At 39.5% G+C, this 27,669-nt stretch overlaps 2 protein-coding genes across 6 annotated transcripts in view; one reads left to right on the top strand and one right to left on the bottom strand.

Moving 5' to 3' along the window:
* Window positions 1-4,949: 4,949 nt before the first annotated feature.
* ATP4B (ATPase H+/K+ transporting subunit beta) lies at window positions 4,950-11,716 on the top strand. 2 transcript variants are annotated; one of them, XM_074930580.1, is made up of 7 exons: window positions 4,950-5,061; window positions 7,026-7,154; window positions 8,288-8,401; window positions 9,175-9,374; window positions 10,681-10,737; window positions 11,298-11,390; window positions 11,555-11,716. In XM_074930580.1, exons 1-7 carry the CDS (start codon window positions 4,950-4,952, stop codon window positions 11,714-11,716), a joined length of 867 nt encoding a protein of 288 aa, XP_074786681.1. The 2 variants fall into 2 exon arrangements, with proteins under 2 accessions (XP_074786681.1, XP_074786690.1); XM_074930589.1 differs by having other exon boundaries at window positions 10,681-10,734.
* A 9,339-nt stretch (window positions 11,717-21,055) lies between these two features.
* TFDP1 (transcription factor Dp-1) overlaps window positions 21,056-27,669 on the bottom strand; it is a 48,826-nt gene continuing 42,212 nt past the window's right edge. For all 4 annotated transcript variants that reach the window (XM_074930608.1, XM_074930623.1, XM_074930598.1 and 1 more), the window contains exons 10-12: window positions 27,447-27,613; window positions 26,767-26,848; window positions 21,056-22,403 (exon numbers count right to left, since the gene is read on the bottom strand). In XM_074930608.1, coding sequence (XP_074786709.1) covers window positions 22,256-22,403; window positions 26,767-26,848; window positions 27,447-27,613 — 397 coding nt within the window. In that variant the 3' untranslated portion in view covers window positions 21,056-22,255. The remainder of the gene's footprint in view (window positions 22,404-26,766; window positions 26,849-27,446; window positions 27,614-27,669) is intronic.

Raw genomic sequence — 27,669 nt, forward strand, 5'->3', positions numbered from 1 at the left:
GGCCAGAGCATCGTGTCAGTGCACTGGATGCTGATGGGCGGCCCTGTACGGTTGGATGAGGAAAGCAGGCACTGGCTGAACTCTGATGGACTGTTAAAGCAAGAGGGTGCTTAGACCAGCAACCTCCCTGTGGGGACATGAGATGTCCCCTGGTCAGTAACAAGTGTCCTGACAAATTACTGCAGTGGCCATGAGCCCTTCAGCAGAGTCTATAGAGTAGCTATTGCTCCAAACTACCTTGATGAACCTCTTCAGACAGGCAATGCTTATTTTCACTCACACACACAAACTTTCCATGAGAATCCCGTATTTGTCACAGCTGCACATGGATGAGAAGAGGGAGGTTCCCCTGACCTCCTATGCAATTCAGTGGGTAAATAAAGGTATCAAGGACTTTTGTCAGCTCTGTGCAACCAGATTTCACTCTTTGTTCAGAAAAAAAACCAACAAACAAACCAGAGGAAAATCTGTCATAACAAATCTTTGCTCCTTTTATCCCAAACTTTTCCTCCAGCCTTTCAGGGAAACACCAAGTTCTGAGTCAGTTTGTTTTCAGGGTGGTGGAAAAACCCCGGGTTCCCAAAGGGAAATTTCTACACTCAGTGCTCACACATGTAAGAATGTGCAGCTCTTGATGGCCCTTCTCTTGTCATGGTTTGCTGCGGTGAAGAAGAAGAGGGACAGGGGATGAGCCTGTGAAGTTGATGTGGCTGTGCCTGACTTGGGAGCAGGCTGCCTGCATCCATGGTGTGTGGCACACAGCCCTGGGTCCCCTCCGGGCCCCTCATGGTGTCTCTTTGGTCACCAAAGACATAATATTTTTGCTTGCTTTTCCAGGTCTAGGGCTTGGAAGAGGGGAGGGCTGTGCAGCAGTCGGCCTATCAGGGGGCTTTATATGACATGAAACAGAGGGGACATGTTGCGTGCTCAGGGATGGGGCTGAGCCACGTGGGTGATCGGGCTTGTTGCTGCTTTTCTTTAGCAGTGGTTGCACTCCCGGAGTCCTGTTGTCCAATTCTTACACAGGGCTCCAGATGTGTCCTGGTGAGTCTGGATGAAGGTGAATAACCGCTTTGCTCAGCCTCCCAGATGCACTCTCCATTCTGCCTGGTATGTGGTTTGCTCTCCTTGCTGCAAGGGCACACTACTGACATGTTCAACTTGTTCAGCAGGGTCGGCCTGTCCAGTGCCATAGGGCTGTCCTGTTCCAGGTGCAGACTCTGCCTTTGCCCTTGTTGAGCTCGGGAGGGTCTGGAGGGCCCCTCCGCAGCTGGCTGACATTTCTCTGAGTGGCAGCCCTGCCCTCCATGTGTCAGCCACCACTCCACAGTGTCTGTGGTTAATGAAGATGTTCAACAGCCCTGGCACTAGTGTTGACCCCTGAGGGACCAGCGCCCCATACTGGTTGCAGCTGGTTGTCCACCCACTGAGCACTGCGCTGTGGTCCCAGCTGCTCAGGTGCCATCCATCACCCCAGTCCTCACTGAGCCAATGTGCAGCTCCCTGTCTGGCTGCCATGACACCAGCTCTGTCAAATTGGGTGATGTCAAACTGGAAAATCTTTGCCCCCCAATGCACTCATCCCACAAGAGAAAACAGCCTGGCTGGGGGGCACAGTGCACCCTTAGTAAATCTCAACCACCTTCTTGTCTTTCATGTGCTTGCAAATAGCTTCCAAGAGGAGTTACATACTTAATAAGTAGTTACTTATTTTCTAACCAATCCCATTTCTTTAATTATATTTAGAAATTATGCAAGTGAAATGAAGTTTTTAATTAAAATGGTTTCTGCAGTCATACATCTAGTGTTAAATAAGAAGCGCCTGTTCACAGCCACCAAGTGACTGCCACAAGCAGTTGGCTGCTGGCACAGATGGCACCACTACCAGAAGCAAGTCATGTCTTTAAGTTCAATGCTGGCTCAAAAGTCCTGGTGATTTCTTCAGTTAAATGCAAGTTTCTCAGCTCATATCTACTAATGTATCACTCTCTCTCTAAATATTGACATCTTTCAGTTTCACTGAGAAATATCTGACATTTTCATTAACAATTTCCAGTACCGGAGGAGAAATCTTAAGGAATAGGAACCATCTTAATATAACCACCCACTGTTATATGACTTTGTTTTTCTTGCTTCTGTTTTTTGTGTAAATGCATTTTTGTAATTTATTTGGTTTAATCTATTTATGTATTTAATTTGTGCATCAGTTGAAATTATGCACATAGCTTATTATACAATAAGGATGTAATAAAATTATACTAATTCTATTTATGCTTTTATATTAATGTAGTTAATGCGTTTTTCTAATTAACATTTTTTGAGTTTCAACTCAAAAATATTACAGATTTTCAGCTGTAATATTTTTCTGCTTTATTCTTACCTTTTATTGTAGATACTGATGTTAACTTGATGCATTTTCATTTTCAATTTTCACTGAACTTTGCTAACCCCAGTTTAGAAATACGGAAATTTAATTTAAACCATCCACTTAAATCATTTAGCTTCCTTACTCTTGCCTAATATAGGTGGCATTGTTGAATCTAGGTTAGCAGATTATGTACAGGTTACAGGCAGCATTAAAAGCAACCAGGCCTTCCCCCTCCCCCTTTGAAATCTGGTTTTCCTGTACTTCAACCATCATTTTCTTGCCTGTACTGTAATATGCAAATCCTGACAAATTTCTTTGGCCCCGCTGGGATAAAAGCAGCCGACAGGGATCCTCTCCCATCGCCCACACAGTCTTGTCAAGCTGCCCCATGCCTTTCTCATCCTCCCACACATGGCCCTGCCCTCCTGGTTTTACAGTCTCCTTCACACTACACGGCCACACCTGGGCAAGTGCTGCTGAACTCAGCTGAGTTTTAGGTTCCCCAGCCAACAATAGATGGGAATAGATGTTATATATAAGAGAGAAGAGCATATGAAATCCTTGGCCTCAGTTTCATTAGAGTACAAGCTCCTAAGTTTTAAGAGGCTCCATTTCACCTCCTGTGCAGACATGTGCACCTTGCTGATTTCTACATCATCTTCACCGTGTGAAAACAGAATAACGTTTTCCTTTTGAACATAATTAGGATTTAATTTCATTATTAATAATTCATTTGTTGTTTAGATTTAGTTGCTTAGTGAAGTCCATGTACTGTTAAATTACCACCTTTCTGCAAGCAGTTCTCTTTTTCCAGAAAGCTTCTAACTCTACATCTCACCGCCTCCTGTTGCTCCCCTCTATCAGCTTCACCTTGAGGGCTCCTGCTCAATACAGAAAAAGTTAAATCCTATTGAAGACCTGCTACTTCCCTCCCTGCTTTTGCCCCTAACCTCTTCACACCTTGGCTTTCATTTCTGAAACTGCTACATGGGAACCACTGCAAGCCTTTTAACCTCTGGGCAGCTGTTTAATGTTTATCATTTTCAGGCCACTGCCCAATCTCCTTGTCTTATTTTAACTTTAAAAAAAGCCAAACACACTTGTCCGGAGTATCAGTCAGCTCATAGTATAATGACTGAAAGTACCTTTTTGTTTACCCTTTTCTCCTTTCTATGGGGCATACAAATTGGTCAAATGTCTGTAAACCTTATTATTTTTTTTACTTGACCTGACGCCTATTTCATCATCTGAAAACAAGTTAAATCATCCCAAATAGGTGGCTATTACACTGAACTATCACACTGCCTGATCTGAGGCATAAAACACAATAAATCTCTGTGTGTTCACAAACGCAGCATTATTTAGCTGACAGAATAGCCCTGCCATATTACTCCAGCTGACAGCCTTGGTTACAGCTGTCTCAATGTCCAAATAATCCAAAATCTCTCAGCTAACCTTATATATGTGCCCATTTTAAAGATTTTGCACCCAAAACATGTCCTGTGAAGTGAGTGAAAGGCAGGTCTCACCAATATGGCTAGTTAAAAGGGATGAAACCATGGCCCTGCTGAATTCATGGGGCAGTTTGGGGGTTTGACATTACTGGGGTTCGGTAAGAGAGTAAAAGCATTAACGAACAACTTCAATGAGCAGCAAGGACACCAAGGAGCCTGGAAGGGCTTTCTAAAGCCCAAGCTCCCCTTGCAGAGGGGACGTTCAGAGAGACTGTCATCTCTGCCATTTGCTGTGCACCCTTTGCTTTTCCACCCGTGGGAAGCTGCTGGGGACACTTTTCAATCCTGCTTCTCTGTGTCCAGAGTGAGCTCAGGGTTGGGTGTCTGCCTCAATACACCACAGCATTTGGTTTAAAGCAGGTAGAAAAGGCAGTTAAATGACACCTGTATGTTCTCTGTTCTGCCTCGTCATATACCTGTATGGCAAAACTTTTATTATACACACTCCGAAGATGAGTTAGCATCATCAGAGACCACCTAAAAACATTCCCCACAGAAAATGGAAGAACATTGGTCTTAATTTCCCCAACTGCACAACATGGCAAACACTCTGGGAAACAGTGCTTTTTCCCTACTCGCTCCCTCTGTGATCCCCTATATCCAAACAGATGGCTGCAGGTTGCAGTGGGAGAATTATATTCACTATGTGCAGGCTTACAGGAAAGAAAAAGAAAAGAAAACCCAGAAGGAAACAAGTTCTCCTTTGCTTTATCTGCTCTGATAACAGCTATCACGCCGAGTCTATCGTAAGCCCTATGGGCACTCAGCAAAATGCGTAACTCTGCCAATCTGCTAAGGCTGTCAAGAAAAAGGAGAAGGGCATTCGATAGGAACTAACTTTTCCTTGCCAGCCTCAACACCACCATTCATTATCAACACCCTTTATAAAGAATTGTATCTGCTGCAAGTTGATAATAGTGAGCAGGGGTTTTCATTGGTATAGGAAGTGACCTTCAGCAGAGAAGAAGGTATAAAAACCAAAGTGTTTTTCTCAGGTGACTGTTTGGGCACCGGTTGAATTTCTTTGCTCCCAAAAAGGACGCGTTTTGGGGAAATTTTGTGAGAAAATGGCAACTTTAAATGAAAAAAAGACCTGCAGTGAACGGATGGAAAATTTCCGTCGTTTTGTCTGGAATCCAGAAACAAGGCTCTTCATGGGAAGGACCTTAATTAACTGGGGTAGGTTTTCACATACAAGAGTCTTTTATTCCTTCTGGTATGCTTAAAAACCCTGGGTGGGGATGGTTGTAATGCATGGGACATAATAAGGTGGTGGATGTGTTGTAACCGTTGAAGACATCAGTTCTCATATATGCTTCTGTGCCACTTTAGAGTGGCCCTATAAACTGAATCAACTAGATTAAAACATTGATCCAAGTACTTCCTGCAAATGTAAGAAGACTTTAAACTGGTTTTGGACCATATACTTCAAAAGGACAAAACGTAACACATTAACACATTACTATTAATTAGCTAAGGGTGGTGGTTACAATGTGGTTCTGACATTGCTGACTGAAAGGGGTTTCTGGTATACAGAGAATTTTGCTTAATTGTTGGGTTTTGTCCAATTCTCTGGAAACACCTTTTGATTTTCCAAAATTCCTGTCTAAATTATTCTCTGCTTAGTAGATCTTCTCTTATCTCTGTGTGCTAGTTAATATTTCATCTCGGTCTCCCTGCCCATAGCCAAACGTGTCTGCAATGATGATGTGTTTTCTGATCTATATTCTCAGAAGGGCAGCCCTGACCACTGTAAGGAAGGTCCCTGCTCTTTCCACAGACTGTAACTGCAAGTTTTCAGGTGATTTTTTTTTTCTGCCATGAATCTCATGAGTGTAACTTATTGGCCACTATTAAACCCACATTTTTACAGAAAATTAAAGCAAAATGTGAGCCTTTCCAGTTTGGAGAGAAAGGTGCTATGAGGTGCCAATGATTACAGGGAGTGGCTTCTGACAGCCTTCTGACAGCTGTCCCCACCAAATAACCACTGGCTACTTGTAGGACACCAGCTGTGTGTAACACACATAATGCACATACAGACAGAAACATAACTTTCTGCATCTCACACCAGAATAAAATAGCAAGATGACACATTTTGCTGAAGGTGATTTCAGCTGTAAAAGGGAGTGAAGTGACACAAGTCTAGAATCAACATGCCTGAAATGAATCACAGAATGGTTTGGGTTGGAAAGGACCTTAAAGACCATCTAGTTCCACCCCCCCTGCCATGGGCAGGGACATCTTCCACTAGACCAGGCTGTTCAAAGCCCCGTCCAACCTGGCCTGGAACCCTGCCAGGGAGGGGGCAGCCACAGCTTCTCTGGGCAACCCGTTCCAGTGTCTCACTACCCTCATGGTGAAGAAATTCTTTCTTACATCTAATCTAAACCTCCCCTCTTTCAGTTTAAAGTCATTAATCTTGTCCTGTCACTACATGCCCTTGTAAAATGTCCCTCCCCACCTTTCCTGTAGGCCCCCTTTAAGTACTGGAAGGCTGCTATAAGGTCTCCCCAGCACCTCCTCTTCTCCAGGCTGAACAACCCCAACTCTCTCAGTCTGTCCTCACAAGGGAGGTGCTCCAGCCCCCTGATCATCTTCATGACCCTCCTCTGAACCCACTTGAGCAGGTCCATGTCATTCTTATGTTGGAGGCCCCAGAGCTGGATACTGTACTCCAGGTGGGGTCTCATGAGACCAGAGTAGAGGAGAAGAATCACCTCCCTCAACCTGCTGGCCACACTTCTCTTGATGCAGCCCAGGATATGGTTGGCATCCGACATCTGTCATCCGAGTAACACAAGGAGCAACTTGGTTTTGTTGAAGAAATACCTCGTCTGTGTTGCTTAGTCCATGTGTAATAAGTAGATAAATGGTCTTAATATGTGAAGTTAGTTCAAGAAACCACACAATTTAAGCTTTAAATAATCTGAGCTAAGCATCAACTACTTTAAAAATCTTTGTAAAACTGAACAAATTTACAGCCAGATTTTTCTAGAATATTCTTTTGAGTGTAGAGAGTAAGATCTAAAATACCTGTCCCTTCATAGCAAAAACCTCTCTGTGGCCACGGGTGGAAAGGTGATGGCCACTGCACTGTCTTGCTCAAAAAACGAGATTTTTGCCCTCATTTTTTTCCACAGTGTGGATCAGCCTGTACTACCTGGCATTCTACGTGGTGATGTCTGGGCTCTTCGCACTCTCCATTTATTCTTTAATGAGAACGGTGAATCCATATGAGCCAGATTACCAAGACCAGCTGAAATCACCAGGTACTGCTACGCTCTGGTCTGCTGCTGCCCAGGGGAGTGAAATCCCCCCAGGCTTCTGCAGCAGCTGTGTGGGGCTGTGCTGGGCGGTATCACCAGAGCCTGGGCATGAGGGGATTTAAACATGAAATCAGGTTGATTCTCCCCAGATGATCCCTGCAAAGTCTAACCTCCACCTGAAAACACTTTTAGGATTTTTTCTTTTTTAAAGGCATATTTCTTGTATTGATTTTTATATCTTTATATATATTTTTATATATAAATATATACTTCCTCTTCCCATGGGCTGTGGTCAGCCCCTGGGTAAACTCTGGTTTCTGCTCCAGCCCTCCAAGCACCCCAGAGAGTTTTGGAGTGCCCAGCAAGACAGAAGGGTGCTGGGGCAAGAAGCCTAAGGTGGGTATTTCCACACTTGCGGCAGCATGGAAAATCCCTGGGAGAGCCGGAATTCTTTCTTGGTGGGATGTGCTCTGACAAAGGCCAAACAAGTAAAAATAAGACACATGGGATTAGGAATAAAGATTTGTGGGACATGAAGTGAGACTGGGGAGATCATCAGCAAAAGATTATCGGTGTGCCCTGCTAAAACTTCACCCCCCTCACGGCTTGTTTTCACAATGGGAGGGAAAAAATGACCTTTTCAAAGCTATAGCCCTAAAAAATATTCTATCTGCTGTTGTATTTTGAGGTTTCCTCTCCCAATATTCAGTGAATTTGATGTTTGCTGGCAAAACAATTCCGGTAAAGTATTAAGTGTGGCTTTTTCAAAAGCTGTTTCTCATGCTGTAGTATGATGTTTAACCTGATGTGACCATTATAACTGTTATTGTTAACAAGTCCTGGGGAAATCCAGTGCAATTGGTGGAATGATTTCGCAAGCTGTTCTGATAACAGCACAGATACACATGAAAAGAAAAGAGTTTAGCAGTGGCAGAGGCTTTAAGGGTTTGGTTGAGTGATTCACAGCTGAGACGGTTTCCATACGTGGTTAAATCCTCCCCATCAAAGCCTGGGGATCTCCAACACTTACTATAATGAGTCTTGATGCAGCGTAATCGCTGTTGTCAATTTAAATAAACAAATCAGTGCCTGGCACCTCTCCTCTGCTTTGCCTTCCCTTTTCTTTTCCCATGAAGGTGTAACATTACGACCTGATGTTTACGGGGATAGAGGACTACAGATTTATTACAACGTATCCGACAACAAAACCTGGGAAGGTTTAGTGACAACTCTACGGACTTTTCTGGCAGGTAAAAATGAGGTTTCCTGCTTAATATTGAAGAAATGTGCTGTCACATCTCCTGTGTTAGGTCTAAGGACCTTAAGTCAGTGTTTCCATTTTTATTTGCTCTGTTGAAATCACAGATTTTGAGTGGGCAATGCATCTTCTCAAAAGGATGAGCAAATCTCATGGATCTATATATCAAACGTATGTAAACATATCTATTCAAAGCAGAGCCCTGCTTCAGAGCTTTTACTTTGTTTAATCCTAAATAGCCTTAACAAAATAGGCCAATAGAAAGTTTGATGGAAGCGGAAGGAACAAGGTCTTCAAAACCAGTCTCATCTAAATTAATCTAACACTGTATGTGACCACAAATACCAAAGTATTATAAGTCTTGTGAAGCTGTTGCATAGTGTCACCAGAGCGTATAGTCAAAGTAGGTTAGGTGCTCCATTTGCCTGTTCATATCTTGACACATTCATATTCCTTTTGAGCCTTAATATCGCATTTGTTTTTCATACATATATCGGTAAAAGTTATATTTGAAATTGACTTTATGTGGAACTATCAACACAAGTTGCCAGTCTTAACTCAATTTGATCTTTATTTTCGCTTTGCCTGGATATTCTAAAAAAAACCCAAACCCCGAACAATTTAAACTTTCCTCATTCCATCTAATCCCAACTTCACTTGAAGTACAGTCTCCCATGAGATAACCTCCCAGCCTGGTATTAGGATGTATAACTTACATATGAAGAAGTTCAGAGAGGAATTTTCTTTCTTCCCTCACACATCTAGCATATACACCAGCTGCTCAGCGTCTGAATATCAACTGCACCAGTGACACATACTTCATCCAGGATACCTTTGACGGCCCAAATAAAACAAAACTATCCTGCAAATTTACTTCAGATATGCTTCAAAACTGCTCTGGCATCACTGATCCAACTTTTGGATTTCCAGAAGGAAGCCCCTGTTTTATTATAAAAATGAACAGGGTAAGTACAAGCTCAAGGTGCTAAGCAGGAAAGAATTCACCAAGAAACAGCTCGACTCTCCACTGGGGGGCTGCTGCATTGTCTGCTGCTGCAGGCTCTAATCTCTGCTTTGTACTGGGAAGAAAAATTCAAATGCTTTTCCTGAGAGACCTCCAGAGTTACCAAAGAAATAGCGAGACTGGTCACCACCCCTAGGGAATTAATGTAGAGCAAAGTGATCTCTGAACTGACTAAAACTTTAGTTTTGTTAGCATGTCCATAGCACTCTCATCCAACTAACTAGTACATAAAAGTTTCATTCTGCAATACTGCAATCCTGTGCTTTCAGCTGAGGCATTAAGATGTCACAGTAACTGAAGTGATTTCAGAGGTGGTACTTGCTCCCCTTGTTTCTCCAGGCTGCAAAGAAAATGTTTAGCAGAATGTATAAAAGCAAAATTCAAATCTGGCAGATGTATTTTTCTGTGAAAACCACCAACACATGTCTTCCAGAGAGAAAAAATGGAATCTTCCATGCTTCCTTAATTTTTTTTCAGGACATAGACAAAGGCATAAGCATTTTGTTTTCAGGTAAAATTCTGAGTCTTCTAGTTCAATTTCAGTAGAAAGTGAAGAGCTCAAATTCTCCAGTTCCTGATGGAGACAAATCACTTGATTTTTGGTTTGGCTTGCACCATAGACATTTTCAAGAGCTAGGTCCCTGATTTTGGCATGTGAAACACAGCCTGTTCTGCAAAATGCCTTTGCCTCCTTCAGCAAGGCTGCATGCCAGCCCTGGCAGGGGAAAGGCACATGGGTAGTGCCAGGGTGGAGGCAGGGGGGGCCTCTACATCCTTTTGCCTTTGCTGCTACCGGATGTGACCCCACTATTTTTGTAGGACCAAATGGGCCCAAGGGTTTCTGCCGAAGCCAAGGTTTTCTAACCAGGCCTAAGATCAAAAGTACAGAGATTCAGCTTTTCCTTTATTCTCACACAACTAGCTGTTTTGAGACTCCTGGCTGCCTGGGCATCAGAAAGAGCAAGTGGTACATGTGGGTAAATGAGCTGGATGTGCCCAGAGGTGCAGCACTACCTGCGCTGGCCAGGCTAGAGCCCATCTGCAGGGTCTATCCCAGGCAGCACAGAGTCCAACTTCCTAAATATCCAGCTCTGACATGGATTTTCACCCATATACGTAAGATGAGATGATCTGTTTGAAAGTGCCTTATGCAGAAACCCATTAAGCATCCTTTGAAGCTTAGTTAATCACTTGCTTATTTTTATCTCCAATTTCCAAGATGACAAAATGTGTGTTTTCTATTTCAGATTATCAAATTTTTCCCTGGCAATGGCACTGCACCCAGGGTGGACTGCACGTATGTGGTAAGTGTATAAGGTCCAAGTCTCAAAAATTTCAAGCACTGCAGCTTTGATAGCAAGTGAAATGCAGTTGCAACCAGCAAGATTATCCTGCAGCTCTGAAAACGAGGTAATTCTGGCCAAATACTGGGAATATTCTCAGTTCTGTGCAATTTCTTGCACCAGACAACATCGTAAGAAGAAAAAAAATGTTTGCTTTATTTTAAATCACCTGAAAAGTTGTTTTTCTGTGCTGCAGAGAACATTTGCTGTTTGCTTTCAGCTCCCAGTAGTGAAGTTCATGCCTCAGAGCAGCTCCTTCAGGCGCTCTGCACATTTCAGCATGTCCCCATTCACTGAATTCACAACTGCTATGCAAGAACACTTGCCTGTTTTTCTCGGCATGAGTAACAGTGGGGGATTTCCACTTTTATTTGAAAAATAAAAATAAGACCCGTGCTAAACTGACTGCTGAATTTGAGTTTTAATACACACTACACAGCTTTTAGCAGCAGTGAAGCACTTGTCCAGGGCTGGCTTATGATTGCCTAGCCAGCAAAGCTTCTCTCTCACTTTACAAACAGGGTGATGAGTCTCGCCCACTGGAGGTGGACTACTACCCCATGAATGGTACCTTCAACCTGCACTACTTCCCCTACTACGGAAAAAAGGCACAGGTGGGTGCTCAGAAATTTCAGTATCACTTTTCTTCTTTATCTCTGTATAAGATTAAACATATGGAACATCTCTGCAATCTTATGAGAATTGGAGAGAAGGCTAATTTTAAGACTTCATTTAAAAATTGGTAGTGTAAAATTACTTTTTTTTTTCCCCCTCCTAGCCCAGCTACAGCAATCCTTTGGTAGCTGTGAAATTTCTCAACATTACGAGGAATGTAGAAGTTAAAATAGTGTGCAAAATCATTGGAGCTGGAATTACCTTTGATAATGTTCATGACCCATATGAAGGAAAAGTGGAATTTAAATTGAAAATAGAAGACTGAGTAGCAACAGAGACACTTCTGAAAAACATGTGCAAAGAGTAAACTTGCCTATTATCACATCCATATTTATTTTCTATGATTTCCACATAAATTTATGCAAATGACAGCGCAAAGAGACGTTTTCTACTGAAAAATGACCCATATAGCTAAAAATCAAGATACCACTCTCAGCGTGTGAAGGAGATGAGGATTATCTCAATGTACATAGCTTAATACTCCATGGCTACCATATGTTGCTGACTTCATGCAAATATTTGTACAAAACATTTCCTCTAAACTGAGCAGCTGTGACTTCAAAGAAAATACGTATAGGATCAAAACATCATTTTCTGTCCCTTTTCAAACCATAATAACTGATGTATGATACTTAATATTGGATATTGAAAAATAATAAGCTAGCAAGAAAATCAATACTTTGAAATACTAGCAAGTAATATAATTTTCAATCTCTCTTGTATAGGATGTATAAATTATGAAAGTATATTAAAATTATCTGTATCCCAATGTGCTGTTTTTTTGTACTAGTCAGCCTAGTCAGATTTTTTAGTTGACAAACCAATGACTGCAGAAGAAGTGAACTTGAAATCTGTCCTCTACCTTACAGATTTTATTGTACCACTTACAACTTCTGTATGTATGTAACTTAATAAAAATGACCAGTAAGACTGTAACATCTAGTTGAATTTAGTTGAACTGTGTTCATTTAACTATTAGAGGTTGTCCTTTGGGGTTTTTCTCCCAGTAGATCAGTCCTTTATTGCAATGAGTTTTGGGTTACTTGGAGTAATCTGGGAGATGCTGAAGTAACACAAAATCTTTAAAGTGAATCTAAAATTTGAGAAGTCTAACTCTACCACATATGATACAAAGACACAAGATTGCTGTGTCTGTATAGTATGTTTATGTTAAATGAAGTCCAGGATGCTTCAGCCAGAGAATAAACACTGTACAGAAAAAAAGATATTCAAGAGAAGAAATAATTTCATACCCTCACTGCCTGGGCGTTTAGGAAGTGGGAAGATGTAACAGGTCAATCTCCTTTACTACACTGACATTCAGAGAGCCAGCTTGCAGAAAGAATTCAGTTGGAGGGGAATATTTCCCCTTCAAAACCAGAAATAGTATTTGAGCCTTTCTTAGAAAAAATGGGAATTCTGCATTTCAGAAACAATAAGAAAATGTATCCTCATATGATTCCCACCCCACCCCCCCCGGCTTTGCATGTTTCAATTTTTACAGTGGGATTTTGCCTTTCTTCTAAGAGACTAAATGAAAATCAATTTTATATCCTTGTTGGAACACAGGTCTCCCCCGTGCATCTTTCCAAAATAACATGGAAAACAATAAAATCATAAAATACTTTTGATAACAAAATAGTAATTCATGCTCAAAGGTAATTCAAGGTTGCCTATAAACAGAACATCTAAACATTACTGAGAAAACCGAGAACTCTTCCTTTGGTGTTTCTAACATAGGCAGATTTCTCTGCTTGACTGTATTTGATTTGGCGTCTTCAATTTGCACATTCAAATCAAGCAATGCAGTATTACGAGCTCACGCTTTTGTTAGCACTACAGCACAACACAGGAAGATGCTGAACAAATTTTCCACAGACTGGGTATCTGCACAGCCACAGCTTCAGAATGACAGCCTAGGCTGACTTTACAAAAAGACCTTTGACGAAAAGAAATGAAAGATGGAAGCGCCCCTGTGTTGATCAAAGGATGATCCATTCTGACATCAAAAAAAGGGTATGCAGGTCCACTGGATCTGGTTCTTTAGTATAAAGATTGTCATGCTGAATTTACATTCTCTTGAACTTTCACCCATCTGAGGTGATGATCTTTACTGGAATTACAAATAATAATACAGAGCAAGGTTTGTGGATAGTGTAGGTGAAGTAGAAAAGCTCTGTGAAAGTTCAATGTGTATTAATTTGGCTATAGTTAACATTAGCTTGCCTGGAACCCAAATATAAGCACTCTTAAACAGCAGAATGACCAGCACGTAAGTATTTTGTAATACTGTGAAGGCACAGCCCAACCCCACATACAAACATTTAATGTACCGAGCAACATAACCATCAAAGCAGGGAAGACATGCTTGCTCAGCTGGGCTTTGGGGACATTCAAGTGACAGACATTACAAGATAAAGACCAAAATAAGCACAGGGGAAGGAAAACAGGCAGGGTTATCCTGCCCAAAGCACAAGAGGAATGACTGGTAAAAGCAAAACCAAGTTAAGGAGCAGATGAATTCCCCTTGGGGGTGGGGGGAGGGGGTAAGAAGCATAAAACACCACCAATGACAGGGGATAAGAAGACAGTTCTTTCTCTGGTGGAAGAGCTCTCCAGCCTTATTGCCTTTACCTTGGAGACTGAGGAGGACCTTGGCCACCAGTGCCAGCTGTACAGCGGCAGCTCAGTGCTAGTGTACAGTCACGGTTAATTTAGTGTACAAGTCTTACAGACTAACAGTTTTATATACATAGCACTAATGATTAAAAATATGCAAGAAGAACTAACCATTAGCACAAAGTGTGTTGTTAAGAAATGTATTTAGTAGTTTTTGTTTTCAAGTTTAAAACGGGTCTAATTTATCAGTCTTTTAAGTACTCCCGTTGCAAGTCTTCAATTTCTTGAGACAGACACGCTCACATGCAAGAACATATACAGATGTCTACATATGTAGATATATAGAGAGGTATACATATACATAGATGTACATGAATTCAGGTGCAACATTAGTGATATTTGATTAGATCAAACAATATAAATGGGGAAAAACTGTCAGGCTACATGGGGTTTTGATAAGGAAACTGAAGCAGCGTATTTAAGAATGACATACAAGTAAAAACAAATTCCCGAGTTCAGTTAGATGTTGACTAACTCAGCCACCTGGCAGTACAGGCAGTGAGCCCGTGTCTCTGGAGCAGCGGAGGGGGCGGGCAGGCGTTACCAGAGGAGACGCCTGGGTGGTTGCCAGTGCTGGACTGTCTGCCCTTTTTCCTATCAGCTGTGCAACTGAGGTTAGCCGGGAGAAGAGGAATAGGGAAGGTGCCATGAAACTAGTATTCTTGATGCCATGATTTTTTATATCCAATAAATTTTAGTTTCCAGACTTATCCCTTAAAGGGATCAAACTCTTAAAGATCAGTGCAGAGAACAGAAACATGGCAGTTGCTTTGGGATGTATCTTCCTCTCAACACCTCCATCTATTCTTATGAACACTCATATGACTGGCAAACCCAAAAACTGAAGTGTGAAGTTCTATTGTCTATTATTAAAAATGAAGAAAAATTAACGGAGTGCAGAAAAAACACTGAATACAAGCTCCTTGATGCAGAAAGGATTTTTTGTGCTATGAGACTACAGGAAGTTCAAAACGTTTGCCCTCTAGCTTTCAGAATTGCTAAGGACTATATATTAATAATTAAGTCTTTGCTTAATGGTCTCACATGATGTCATTGTTATTGCACTTGGGAATTCCTCTCATCATTTCATATAACTGGTTTTAATCTCATACCTGTAATAAAAGTCAGGCAGAGATTGATTCTGCAGCAAATAAAGCTGTCTACCCATGTCCTACTTTCAGTAATTGGATGTAGAATAACAGCTGCATCAATAATGCTTGCAGAAAATATTTTATGCTTTGCACATACACTGCTTTCCCAAGCTTAATTTCTTTCAGATATAAAAGTTCAAGCTCAAACACAATAATCTTGTTTAACATAAAATAAAAAGATGCATGAAAGAACAGGTATCTTTTTCCTCATTTTAATTTGAAAAACTCTCTCTCACTGGGGTCAAAGACTGTTCACTTTTCTTCTCTTTCAATTTCTTTTTCTTGGTATCAGAGTGGCAACAACGGATGTATGACACTTCTCATTATGCTAAGAGTAGAAATTGGGCTGAAAATTCCCTTTTTGGGATCCCAGTACATCTCTCTCACTGTCTAAAATGAGAAAGAACTGAATTCTGGAGCGGCACTTGGGATAACATCCTTCATCATTAATGCGTGTATTTATGTGCAGTCCTACTGCTACCGATGTGGGAATTCTATCATTCCAATCAAAATATTTTCTGGTGTTTATTACCATCTTTATCAACTAGATAATTAATTTTATTCTGATTTCAAGTCCCAGTCCTTAAATTTTGTGTCACTTTTCTCTCTGATACCAATGAGCCTGGTAGTAATTTTAAAATTAAAAAATAGTATTTTTTTTAATAACCTGACATAAATCCAGTATTTTTTTTTTTAAGAAATCAAAACAGAGTTCCTTAAATCTCTTACTAAAAGATCTTGACCTTTTGTATCATGTAACAGGGGAAAGGACTTTTTTCTGAGTCCTTCCCAATACCCTTTTTAAATGATGATGCTAACAAGTATGCAGCTGCTCACTATTGGTCTCCCTGTATGTATGTGTATGTAACATCACTTCCCAATCTATTATTAGTTTTAGCTATACAGCGAAAATCAGATTAGCTAGTTCCTTAAAACACCGTGAAGGAGACATATGCAGTTCTTGTCCACCTCAGCAGCCAGATCATTTTTAGGATCCTACATTTTCAGCACATAGTCTTACCTCCTATAAGCGTAGTTTCAATTCTTTGTTCAAAAGATGTATACTTTAACTATAATATTTTTTTGGACATGCCTTGCTTGCGAAGTAATCCATTCATCTATCCTTTTCATTGTTTACTTCTTTTCTAACCAGTGTCACTTAAAAATATTTTGAAAATATTCTTCTAGGTAATTGAAGAAAATGTTAAACCTAAGTACAATCCTACCTGATGCAGCTATTCAGTCACACTGCCACAAAGACTATGTTTGATTCAGCAGTAAACAGTTCATGACCCTTTAACATACAATCTGTTGATGCTGTAAAACATGTATTTAAAATCAGTATGCAATGAAACAGAAAAGGCTTAAAGATGCTGAAACATATCCAGTTTCCTTAATCAGCTAAAAAGTTGCAATCTCCTCCCATATTAATCCGGTAAGACCTATTCTGTCCTTTGTCATTAATAATTAACCTTTCAGGCTTTCAATTTTATTTTAGCTGCTTTCTTCAACAGTTTTTCTAATACGATGTTCAGGGCTGACCTTAGGCTGTCTAGGCCACATTTGGACAGGACTTCCTCACATCACTTTGAAAACTGGCACTCTAGCATTATTTTAGTCTGTATGAACTTACTGTTTCAAGGTTCATTAAAAATCAGCATCAGAAATTTAGCGATTCACACTGCCTAGCAGAAATTATCTAGGTGGCCTGTTTAAGAGTTAAATTTCAAGTATGTGCTTAATGTTCTGCTTTATTTTTAATGAATTCTCTCAAGTTTACATGATGAAAGACATGAACCTTGCCCAAAGTCTGCAATTTTGCTGTCTTTTAATGTGCTGCAATGCAGAAATTTTCCATTCTGCTCTGACCAGCTCTCCTGAAGGCTAGGGCTGGTATTGCTGCACTATTTACTGCAATGTTGTACACAGTTACACGTTAAAAGATCATCAAATCTTTGAGCCTAACTCTGGATTTCAACTGTTCAAAACACCCAAAAATTTAACAAACAGAAGAGGTCATAGCAGAACAAAGGAAAACACATGTAAAGATATTACATGGGTGATTTTCAGTTAACACCAGTCTCTCTTATTCTCTGCCACATCAGGGCATTCTGCCTTTATCATAGCAAAGCTGTGAATCTGATTAATGTTTCACTTGTTAGTGCTGACCTGCTTTGTATGTCTCTCTGGGGACAGCAGCTGTCTGACTGAGAGGCAGACGCACACAGGTGGCAACTGTCATGATGCCAGATGAGAATTACCAGTGTAACCAAATGCCCGTGCTATGTCAGTTGCTGCCCTTCTTCATTCTGTTCTCAGGATCAGCTGTATTTCTGCTTCTCAGAAACCTCTTCCTAAAGGGAGACAGTCTTCACTTCTACCCACTCATCTAACTACCTTTTCCATCGTAGGAGCTTGGTAACTTTTGATGGCTTCTTAAGACGAGTGGAGCTTCCATGCTTTTTCTGCCGAGTCTTTGGTACACAGGTGAGCCAGATGACCCACTTGTTCGTCTGTTCATGATACTGATATATGGTATTTTCTAACGTGCTTTTTGTTTTCTTTTCCCCTCTCTTTTGGGATCCATATGGTAATTCAGGCTAGAAGGCACCTCACATAGCACCTCTTTGCAATCCCTGTGCAAAGCATGGTCAGCTGTGATGACAGACTCTACACTGCTCAGGGCTTTTATCCTGTCTGATCTGGAAAACCTGAAGGATGGAGCCAGCACAACCTCTCTGGGTAACCTGTTCCACAGCTTAACTATCCTAAGTTATTCCTTAAACCCAGTTGGAAACACTCTCATTTCAGCTTGTGCATGTTGTCTCCCATCTCTGACCATCCACCACTGTGGACTGATTCCATCTTTGCAATAATGTTCTCGGTACTGGAAGGCTGCCATTAGGTCTCGTCAGGCCACCTCTTCTTCAGGCTGAACAAGTCCCTCTCCCTCAGCCTCTCCTTATACAGCCCTCTGAGCATCTTGGTAATCCCCCAGAATCCATGAACGCTCAAGAAGGAATCAGAGACCGAGAGAAAACTTGGAAAAAACTTAAATCCCAAATTTTGAAAAAAGTTACATTAAAAGTTGCTGTTTTCATTGTGCTGGCTTGTCTTTGCCTTTCCTGATAAATGAATGATTATCAAGGTAAAGCAAGGCTTTTAACAATAAAGCATGTGATAATATTTGCATCTTTCTGTAAGCAGACAGATCTGAGAAGGGCTTTAAGTTGTTAACTCAATGCAGTAGTCAAGATAAATAGCCCACTACTTCTCATCAGTAGACAATAAAAAGCAAATCCCTACAGGAAACAAGGAACTATCTGGGAAGAAGTGTTTATAGTTTCCTTTCTACTGATGATCACGCCAGTAGAACAACATCAACACTTCTTTTTTCCCCCTTTTACCTTTTTTATATTAAAGCAGCATCCAATTTTCAGATTTCCCATTAATGTGAACATTTCACAACCCATGTATCCCCTTATAAAGAAGTGATTTATCTTGTGACAGTTAACCTCCTTAAAAAAAAGTTGGTTTCCAAAGTCACAACTACTTTTCTTTAGTTAAGACAAGCAAATTCCTACAGGAAAAGCAAAGCAGTCCAATTTTGAAACAAACAATACAAGAAATCCTTCTTATCATACATGCCAAAACAGAGAGACTGTCTTTCAAAGCTCAGTATCACTTTAGAAAAACAGTAAAAGATGCACACTGTTCCCACAATTTATCTGCAGGACATTTCAGAGATATTAATACACACTTAGCAACTTTTCCTCTTCTTCAGATCACAAAGTGGTGACAAATTTAAGTCCCCTCCCTGTCATGTTTTTCCCCAAACTGAGCCCTTATTACCATTCTCATTACCTTTACCATCATTTATCTTTCTTAAACAGAATTTGAGTTTCTATCTCCTTACAGTATTTTCTACTTCCATAGATTGCCTCAACAATTTCCTGTCCATTATTTCCTCTTACATTCTGTTCCCACTTCTGATCTTCCTTTTCCAGCTGTATGTGTGGTACCACACTTTTCAGAGATCAGAACCATATAGGTAAAAGTTATCTCCCACTTTTCAGCTCCTTTCATGCCAGGCCTGATATTACTACATCTGTTCTATGCATTTTTCTGCCTTTTGTTTTAAATAAACTTTCTACTAGTAGTCTTTTTTGTAGTTTTTGGCTAGTCTTCTCTTGTTTTCTGATTATTTCTTGCCTACTTATACCTTCTTCTGTTTTTATGCCCTCTGTAAAGTTCTTTCTTTTCTGGCTCCCTCCTCCTACACTTCTTCAACTCTCCTCATTTCCACCTCCTCCATTACCACCGGTCTCTTTTATCTTTTTTTCCCCTCCTCCTTCACCTAAACACTATGACCAGGTACCTGCTCAAAATCTAGCAAGTAATTAAAATTACCGATCGTTGCCTTTACTAGAAAGCTCTCCTGAAACAAAGGTAATATAGAATCATGGAATCATTTAGGTTGGAAAAGGCCTTTAAGTTAATTGAGTCCAACCGTAAATATATCGTAGACTCATTCCCCTAAACCACTCAATGCTGTTTGTTTAAACTCTCAAATTGCATTTCAGAGATTCATCAACAAACAAAAGCAAGCAAAGTAACATCTTTTGAAATGTAGGTTTTGCCACACTTTCATGCTCACCTTGACCCTGCCTCATCTGAGGTCTGTTTGACTGGTAAGAACCAAAAAAACAGCCTTCCTTACCTAACATCCCTCTATTCACTCTTTGCAGGTAAATCTTGGATCATACACTGGAGATTTAGAATGTAAGAGAAAACTGGAGTAACACCTTGGACTGTTTAAAGTTCTTTGATAACCGTTTTTGGACTGTGCAGATACAACTGCTGTTCAACAGCAAAGATAATTTGAATCAGCTGACTCATCCACAAGAATCTTGCTTCTAGCATTAGCACTGCAAAGAATGACATTTTCAGTGAGAAAGAAAGCACTCAACTAGACATCCCCCAAATGGGTTTCCCAGGCCCATAAAATTACATAATTTGCTTGGTTCACAAGGTGTGATACAATTAGAAAATATTCCCTGTGTATCAACTGCTCTGTAGTAAGCACTCACATCCCCTTACCACATAAGATTTGTCAAGGCATAATCCCTCAGAGAAGGAGAAAAACCAAACACACACACTTAATATTTACCATACGGTTTAAGTGCATCCAGGAGCCCTTACCACAGACAGAGCAGTTATTAGACTGTAAATTGTCTTTGCAGTGACTCCCTAGAGTTTGTGGAAGCAACAAATCCTGACTCTGACAGCAGCCTGAAGAGTGACTGAGCCAGTTCAGTAACCTGCACTTTCAGGTGAGAGCAGAGGATGTGATCTAACAAAAAGTTTTAAGGTAGAAGTATATGGAAAGTAGATGGAAGACCTGTTCTGAAGGCATGAGGAATACATGATGGAAAGCCAGGATTGAGGAATATGGGATGAAAAGATAGGACATTAAGTGTGAGATTTTAAACAGGGAAGCTGGATTGGAGCACTAAGATTGGCCTGACATGCTGAGGAGTAACATGATTGAAATAAGGAGATGTGAAAGAAGAGAGTATACAGGTTAAGATACTGGTTTTTGCCTCTTAAGTTACCAAGAGCTATGGCAAATTATTATATCAAAGCAAAAAATCTAGGTCCTTTGTAGTGTAGATGCAGTATCCTGAGACAGTTAATTCTAGGTCTTGTGACGAGAGGAAGTTAAATGTTCTAAAATAACCCTAAAATTAGAAAAACCACAGAGCTTGTTAAAAATGCCCATGCGCGTTTTATTAATAAAAACTAACAGTGCCAAGGTTAAACAAGTCAAACAATTATAGTCTCTTTATATTCCATAAAATATTACAGAAAAGTTTATTTGTGTTTCAATAAAAAGACTACTGTCTTAGAATAGGCAGCTGACAGTATTTGTGCAGTTAATTGTTTGTGAATAAATTTAAAAAGACTACCACCTGCCCTGAAATTCCTTTTATAAAAATGAACTATTAAAAATGATTGACAAATTTTGAGTTAAAAAACTTAAAACATTCTCTATATTTAATTTCAACTTTATAATAGATTACAGGAAGATGCTTATGAAACAAATACAAACATTTGTTTCAGTACATGTCTTTATATGATAGACTTATTAAGTATGTAAACAACTATATAATAAAAAGTTTCCAAAGTCTGCCTGTAAGAAATCAGGCAAATTTTACCATAAGCAATAAATCATTCCAAACCTTCAAGACATTTTATATAGCTGCACCAACTGGCAGTAAACATTTGCCAAAAACTTTGTAATTCATATGTCCCAACATACAGTGAAAAGTATATAAACTTGATGGAATCATAATGTTAGATATAATTTAAGGGAAAATAAGTTCACAACAACATTTCTGGAATTTAACATGTAAAAAAGTAGGACGTATCTTTCTTGTTTGGTTCTTTGGACACTGCGTGATTAACAAAAAACACTACTACATTAGCACACTATCCCTCAAACAGTGGCATAATCAAAATACACTCCAAATAAATGGCCATTCAGTGTATTAATTTTCCACAGAAGGATAGCATTTTATTTCTCAATCATGTGTCTACATTTTTTTTTTTTTTTTTTTTTTTTTTAGCAAACTTCGCAAGAACATTTGGGGCAAAATCCATTTTCCTTCAAGTAAAAAAAAAACCCAAACAAAAAACAACCAACAAACCAAAAACCCCTAAAACAAGAGTAAATAAAGGCTCTGCATTAACACACTGGTATCAAAAACACACATCCACACCACATTTAAAAATATCCTACATAAAACAATCCTTGTTTGCTTATCAGAGGTGCAATTTCTAAACTCAGAACTGCTTACCAATATTCTCCTTGAGGGATGGGGCAAAGTAATTTGAGACACTTCTCCCTAGAACAATTTATTCCTGAAGCTTGCTGAATTTTAACAAAAAAAAAAGTCTACAAGAAAAGGGCATCAGTCGTCATCATCATTTTCATTAAAATCATCATCGTCGTCATCGTCATCCCCGACATAAGAAACTGGTGTTTCAACTCTGGAGCCACTGTACTGAGATCCATTGGAACTGGTAGCCAACATCCCATCTCCACCATTAGAAAAATCACTAAGAAAAGGAAAGAGGACAGTTGCCATTGTTTAATTATTTTTCCCAGTTTACTTTGCTCTTAAATAGTCATACATCCATTCCTTTAGTGAATCTGCCACTGCTCTTTACAATCTGTCTTTAATATATGTCTAAGTTGTTTCTCAAAAGCAGAAACAGATAATTTTGAAAAGGTTATTATTATGTTTTTTCCTTCAGGTTTAATATAAAGATTAAATTCTTTCACAGGCATGTTAGAAGTATTCTTTCCAGGTTTCTTCTAAAGCACATTCAGTGTTAAGGCTATACAGCTATCTAAATCCTTTAATATTTTTACATAGCACTGGACACTTCCATCACAAGAGAATCATGTCTTGCAGAAGCACTAATCTTCATTCAAAGACTTGGAAAACGTGAGGAATTATTAGCTTCTCCTCAATTTCTTGTTGTAGTAATGGTAGTTTGCCATGTAATACGTGCTGTATTTTTAACTTGAAATTGTTTTCTTCTCATTATGCTTTTCTTTTTTAGCTAAAAACCCACAAACAAACAAACAAACACACACCACATCCTCTTCAGCATCTCATATTTCTCCCTGTGTGAGAGTATCCCTACACTGAAAATCTGCCTCCTGGATCAGCAAGTAGATTTAGAGAGTATCCACTTTCTTCCAAAATACACACACACATTGTAGATATGGTCCGAAATGTCTTGTTCCTAGATGAATTAAAATAAAGTACTTCTGGATACAGTTAATAGAGCCAAAACATTTCTGCCACCATTACTACTTGTCATTTTGCCAATCTTTTTTACTGTTTACTTTCTCAATAGTTTGATAATTAAACTTGGCCACAAATTCTTGACAAAATGTTTTTCTAAAAATCACAGAAATAGCATCTCCAGCTTGAAAGACATTCATCACTAAAAACAGCTTTAAAATGTTAGTAATTTTTAAATTCTGCTAATGCTCATAATCAGTCATGCACGCTGTTGTTCTATAGAGCTAATTCAATGGTCCATCATCACACAGAATGAGTTTCTGCCCTTCTGCACACTTCTTCAAAAGGAAGATACTAAGCTATAGCAAGATATAGCTGTAGTCAGGTGGCTTATAACAGGTTCTCCATAATTATCTGCAGAAGCAGTTTCAAAAACAAAGAAAAAAAGAATGGGGATTATTCTTGTGTTCCTGTGAACTTTGAAAATACAAACCCAAAAACCTGTCTCCCCTTTGATAAAAATAGAACTGTATTTTATAACCTGAGTATCCTAGGACAAAGAAACTGGGATGAAGGCATTGGTAACAGTATCTTCAGTCTTCTGCAGACTTTCTTTAGAGAGCTTGCTAAATAAATTTACAGCCTATATTTACCTTGGCAGAAATTTTTGGTACTAGAAAAACTACACATCTTGTAGTTTCCCATTTCCATGAATATTTATATATATACTATAATTAAACGTAATTTGTCACTCCCTTTTTCCAACCTCCTAAGAAACTGAACTGGTAGTTCTTGTACTTCTCAGCAAGATAATGAACCACAGTCAGCCTCTGGTTTTCTATTGGCCTCTGGCTAGTACTGGTCTATTCAGATTTAAAAGTCTTAAAAATACTGGGCTCTTTAACACCATGTTCATGATCACAGAAGGAACCATAGTAAAAACAGTAGATTTTATGTACCACGTAAGTTCTGCTTCTCTAAAAATATTTTGGCAGTATTCACTCAAGTTTCAATTCCCTAGCACAAAACAGGCAGAATTTCCCACAATTTTTTGGGAAGCAGGAACGGACTGAAGCATAAACCATGCTCCTCACCACTGCTATTCCCATACATCCCTGAGCTTAGCTAGTTCCCTTGCACTTCTTTTTTTTGTCTGGGTTTTTTGTTGTTGTTGGGTTTGGTTTTGTTTTTGTTTTTTTTTGCTTTGCATTCAACCCTATCATCTACAAGAAGCTGAGGGTTTTTTTAAAAAAACTAAATGCTTTAAAAATGTAATGGCACTAGCCCTTTAAAGAAAGCTAGATACTGTATCTTTAGAAGAACCTCTTCCAACTCTGAGAAAGGCAGATAGATGAGAAAAAGCTCCCAGAAGACTGTCTTCAGAGAACAAGAACAAAGTAGTATTTACTTGTCTACAGAAATCCTATCAATACAGGATTTTTCCCTTAAAACACAAATGGCTTAAATGTACTAAAAATTAGGACTTCTGTAAGAATTTCAATGGTATAGCAATTTCCCAAATAATTTACACAGCAGAGCATGACAGAACAGTCATTGCTGCGGAAAGAGCTGAAGATCTAGAACTCTTCCCCTCCTCTCCAGCCTCACCTCATTGCTCACTAAAATCATGGAACAGATGCTCCTGAAAGTTAATCTAAAGCATATGGAAAAACAGGGATGTGATCAGGGACAGGCAGCACGGCTTCACCAAGGGCAAATCTAGACTAATCTAGTGTCCTTCTACAATGAAGTAAATGCATCAATGAACAAGGGAAGAGCTACAGAAGTAATCTACCTGGGCTTCTGGAAGGCCTTTGATGAAGTCCCCCACAACCTTCTTATCTCTAAATTGGAGAGAGATGAGTTTGATGGATGGACTTTGATGGATAAGAAATTGGCTGGATGGCCAGGACCAAAAAGTTACAGTCAACAGCTCAATGTCCAAACAGAAACCAGTAACAAACGATGTCCCTCAAGGGTCCATACCAAGACAAATACTATTTAGTATCTTCCTAAATGGCAAACAACGAGATTGAGTGCACCCTCAGTAAATTTGTGGATGACACCAATCCAAGAGGTGAGTTGATATGGTTGAGGGAAGGGATGCCATCCAGAGGGACCTTGACAGGCTTGAAAGGTGGGCCTGTGCAAAGCTCCTGAAGTTCAACAAGTCCAAGGGCAAGGTTCTGCATATGGGTCAGAGCAGTGCCCAGTATCAATACTGACAGGGGATGAATGGATTAAGAGGAGTCCTGTGGAGAAGGACTTGGGAATACTGGTGGATGAAAAATTGGACACAAGCCGGAAATGTATGCTTGCAGCCCAGAAAGCCAACTATATCCTGGGTTGCATCAAAAGAAGCATGGCCACCAGGTCAAGTGAGGTGATTCTCCTCTATTCTGCTCTTGTGAGACCCCAGCTGGAGTACTGCATCCAGCTCTGGAGTCCCCAGTATAAGACAGACACCGACTTGGTAGAGCAGGTCCAAAGGAGGACCATAAAAATGGTCAGAGAGCTGGAACACCTCTCCTATGAAGACAGGCTGAGAAGAGTTGGGGTTGTTCAGTCTGGAGAAGAGAAGGCTCTTGGGAAACCTTATTGCAGCCTTTCACTAATTAAAGGAAGCTTATAGAAAATAAAAAGAAGTTTTACCAGGGCCTACAGTGACAGACAAAGGGCAATGGTTTTAAACGTAAAGAGGGTAGGTTTAGATTGGATATATGGAAGAAATTATTTATGATGAGGGTGGTGAGACACTGGAACAGGATGCCCAGAGCAGCAGTCGATGCCCCATCACCAGAACTGTTCAAGGTCAGTTTGGACGGAGCTTTGAGCAACCTGATCTAGTGAAAGACATCTTAGCCCATGGTAGTGGGGGTAGACTAGATGATCTCTGAAGATCCCTTCCAACTGAAACCATTCTGCAATTCTAGAATTGCCCAGATTGGATTAGTTGTGTTACAGACGTAACAGAAATTTAACTAACTTTTCAGATAAGGCTGTTTCTGGACACAACAGAAACAACTGGTAGAAAACACTTTTGAAGATAATTTGTTCAGCTAATCAGATTGCTCAATTTGAATATTTTTTTTAACAATGTTAAACATTTCAATGATATTGGACTCATTTTACAACTTACAGACCTCACAGAATGACATCTTTTTGATTAATGCAACAGCAAGAAACTAACAAGTAAGGGAAAGTGTCCTATAGAGCAAGAGAAAAATAAATTCAGAAATTATCTATGTCCACACAAAGTTAAACACAAGTTATGGTTTATCAATCTACCAGCTTCTGATGCTGTTTAAAACCCAAAGACCAAACCCTTTTTTTTTAAGTTAGACACTAATGACCAAGGGAGAATCTTGTCCATATTTTATCTTTAGGGAAGCATCTGTTTTCTTGTCACAAACTCAAAACTAAACAAAAACAATACATCCAAGATTAATACTACTCAAATCAATTTCTTTTCCACTATCCAGGAAAAGATTTCTTTAATGACACTGGTAAGAACCACCACTGCTCAAAGTAATGTCTGAGAATAAACTTAAACACATATCCACACCATATTTAATCAAAAGAGAACTTGTCTCTTGAAGTATCTGATCTCCAATTAAGTTTCTTTGATCACAGATTTTGAAAACTTATTGATAATTTCATCTCACCTGGCTGAAAATCTTGTGCCATTTGATGCAGAACCTGATGAAGATGTGACATATACACTGCTGATTGATCCCTGAGCCATTTCTGTAAAATGAACAATACATATTTCAAGAATCCTTCAAAACACATTCATCTGATTCAGTGGAAATCCTTAATCCTTTTGAAGTCCAGAAAAGGAGTCTTGCAACCAAAACAACAAAACATATTGATGTATTATATCCAAATCAGCATAATTAAAAAACCAAGAAGATAGTGCAACAGCAAAATTTCAAAATATATTAAAGAAACATTTTGAAGTGAACAAGTTAGATGCATTCAGTATTCTTATATAATAAAAATGATAAAACAATAAAATGAAGCCATGACCATGTTTGCACTTACTATCTTTTGCCTATGCAGGTCAATCAACTTATAAATACTGTCCTCTTAAGACTTACACATGGCAAAGATCTACTTGTGTGGTATAACGCAAAACATGCTTCTGCAAACAGCAACAGCCTGTTCTCTATGAATCTCTGCTATTTGTTCCTTAAGTTACACTAAAAAGCATATATATCTGATAACTTCTTAGAAATCTTCACCACAGACCAGTGGAAATAACAGACCTTAGATGTTTTAATGTTTTTTCCTTGAGTCTCATATTAAGGAGAAAAACAAAACAACTCTTCTTGGCGTAACTAACCTGTCACATATGGTTCCAGAGCTTTAGGAACCAAACTCCTTGCGATTTTTAGGTCCTCTGCTGAACAGCTTCCAGATTCTAGCCCACAAGCCATTCCCATTCGTTTTAGTACTTCTATATCATCATGAATTTCAAAAGTATTGTCAAAATTAAATAGATATTCAAACCTGGAGAGGAAAAAGGCTCAGTTAGCTTCAATTACTTTAACTACCTTTCCTGTTTT

Source organism: Athene noctua, chromosome 1 (genome assembly GCF_965140245.1).
Source record: "Athene noctua chromosome 1, bAthNoc1.hap1.1, whole genome shotgun sequence".
NCBI lineage: Eukaryota > Metazoa > Chordata > Aves > Strigiformes > Strigidae > Athene > Athene noctua.

What these genes read in the sequence shown, in the direction of transcription:
- ATP4B (XM_074930580.1), top strand. Translation starts at nt 4,950, where the DNA reads ATGGCAACTTTAAATGAAAAAAAGACCTGCAGTGAACGGATGGAAAAT. An exon ending in GGGTGGACTGCACGTATGTG is followed by an intron (nt 10,738 to 11,297) that starts GTAAGTGTATAA and finishes CTTTACAAACAG; the next exon opens with GGTGATGAGTCTCGCCCACT. An exon ending in ACTACGGAAAAAAGGCACAG is followed by an intron (nt 11,391 to 11,554) that starts GTGGGTGCTCAG and finishes TCCCCCTCCTAG; the next exon opens with CCCAGCTACAGCAATCCTTT.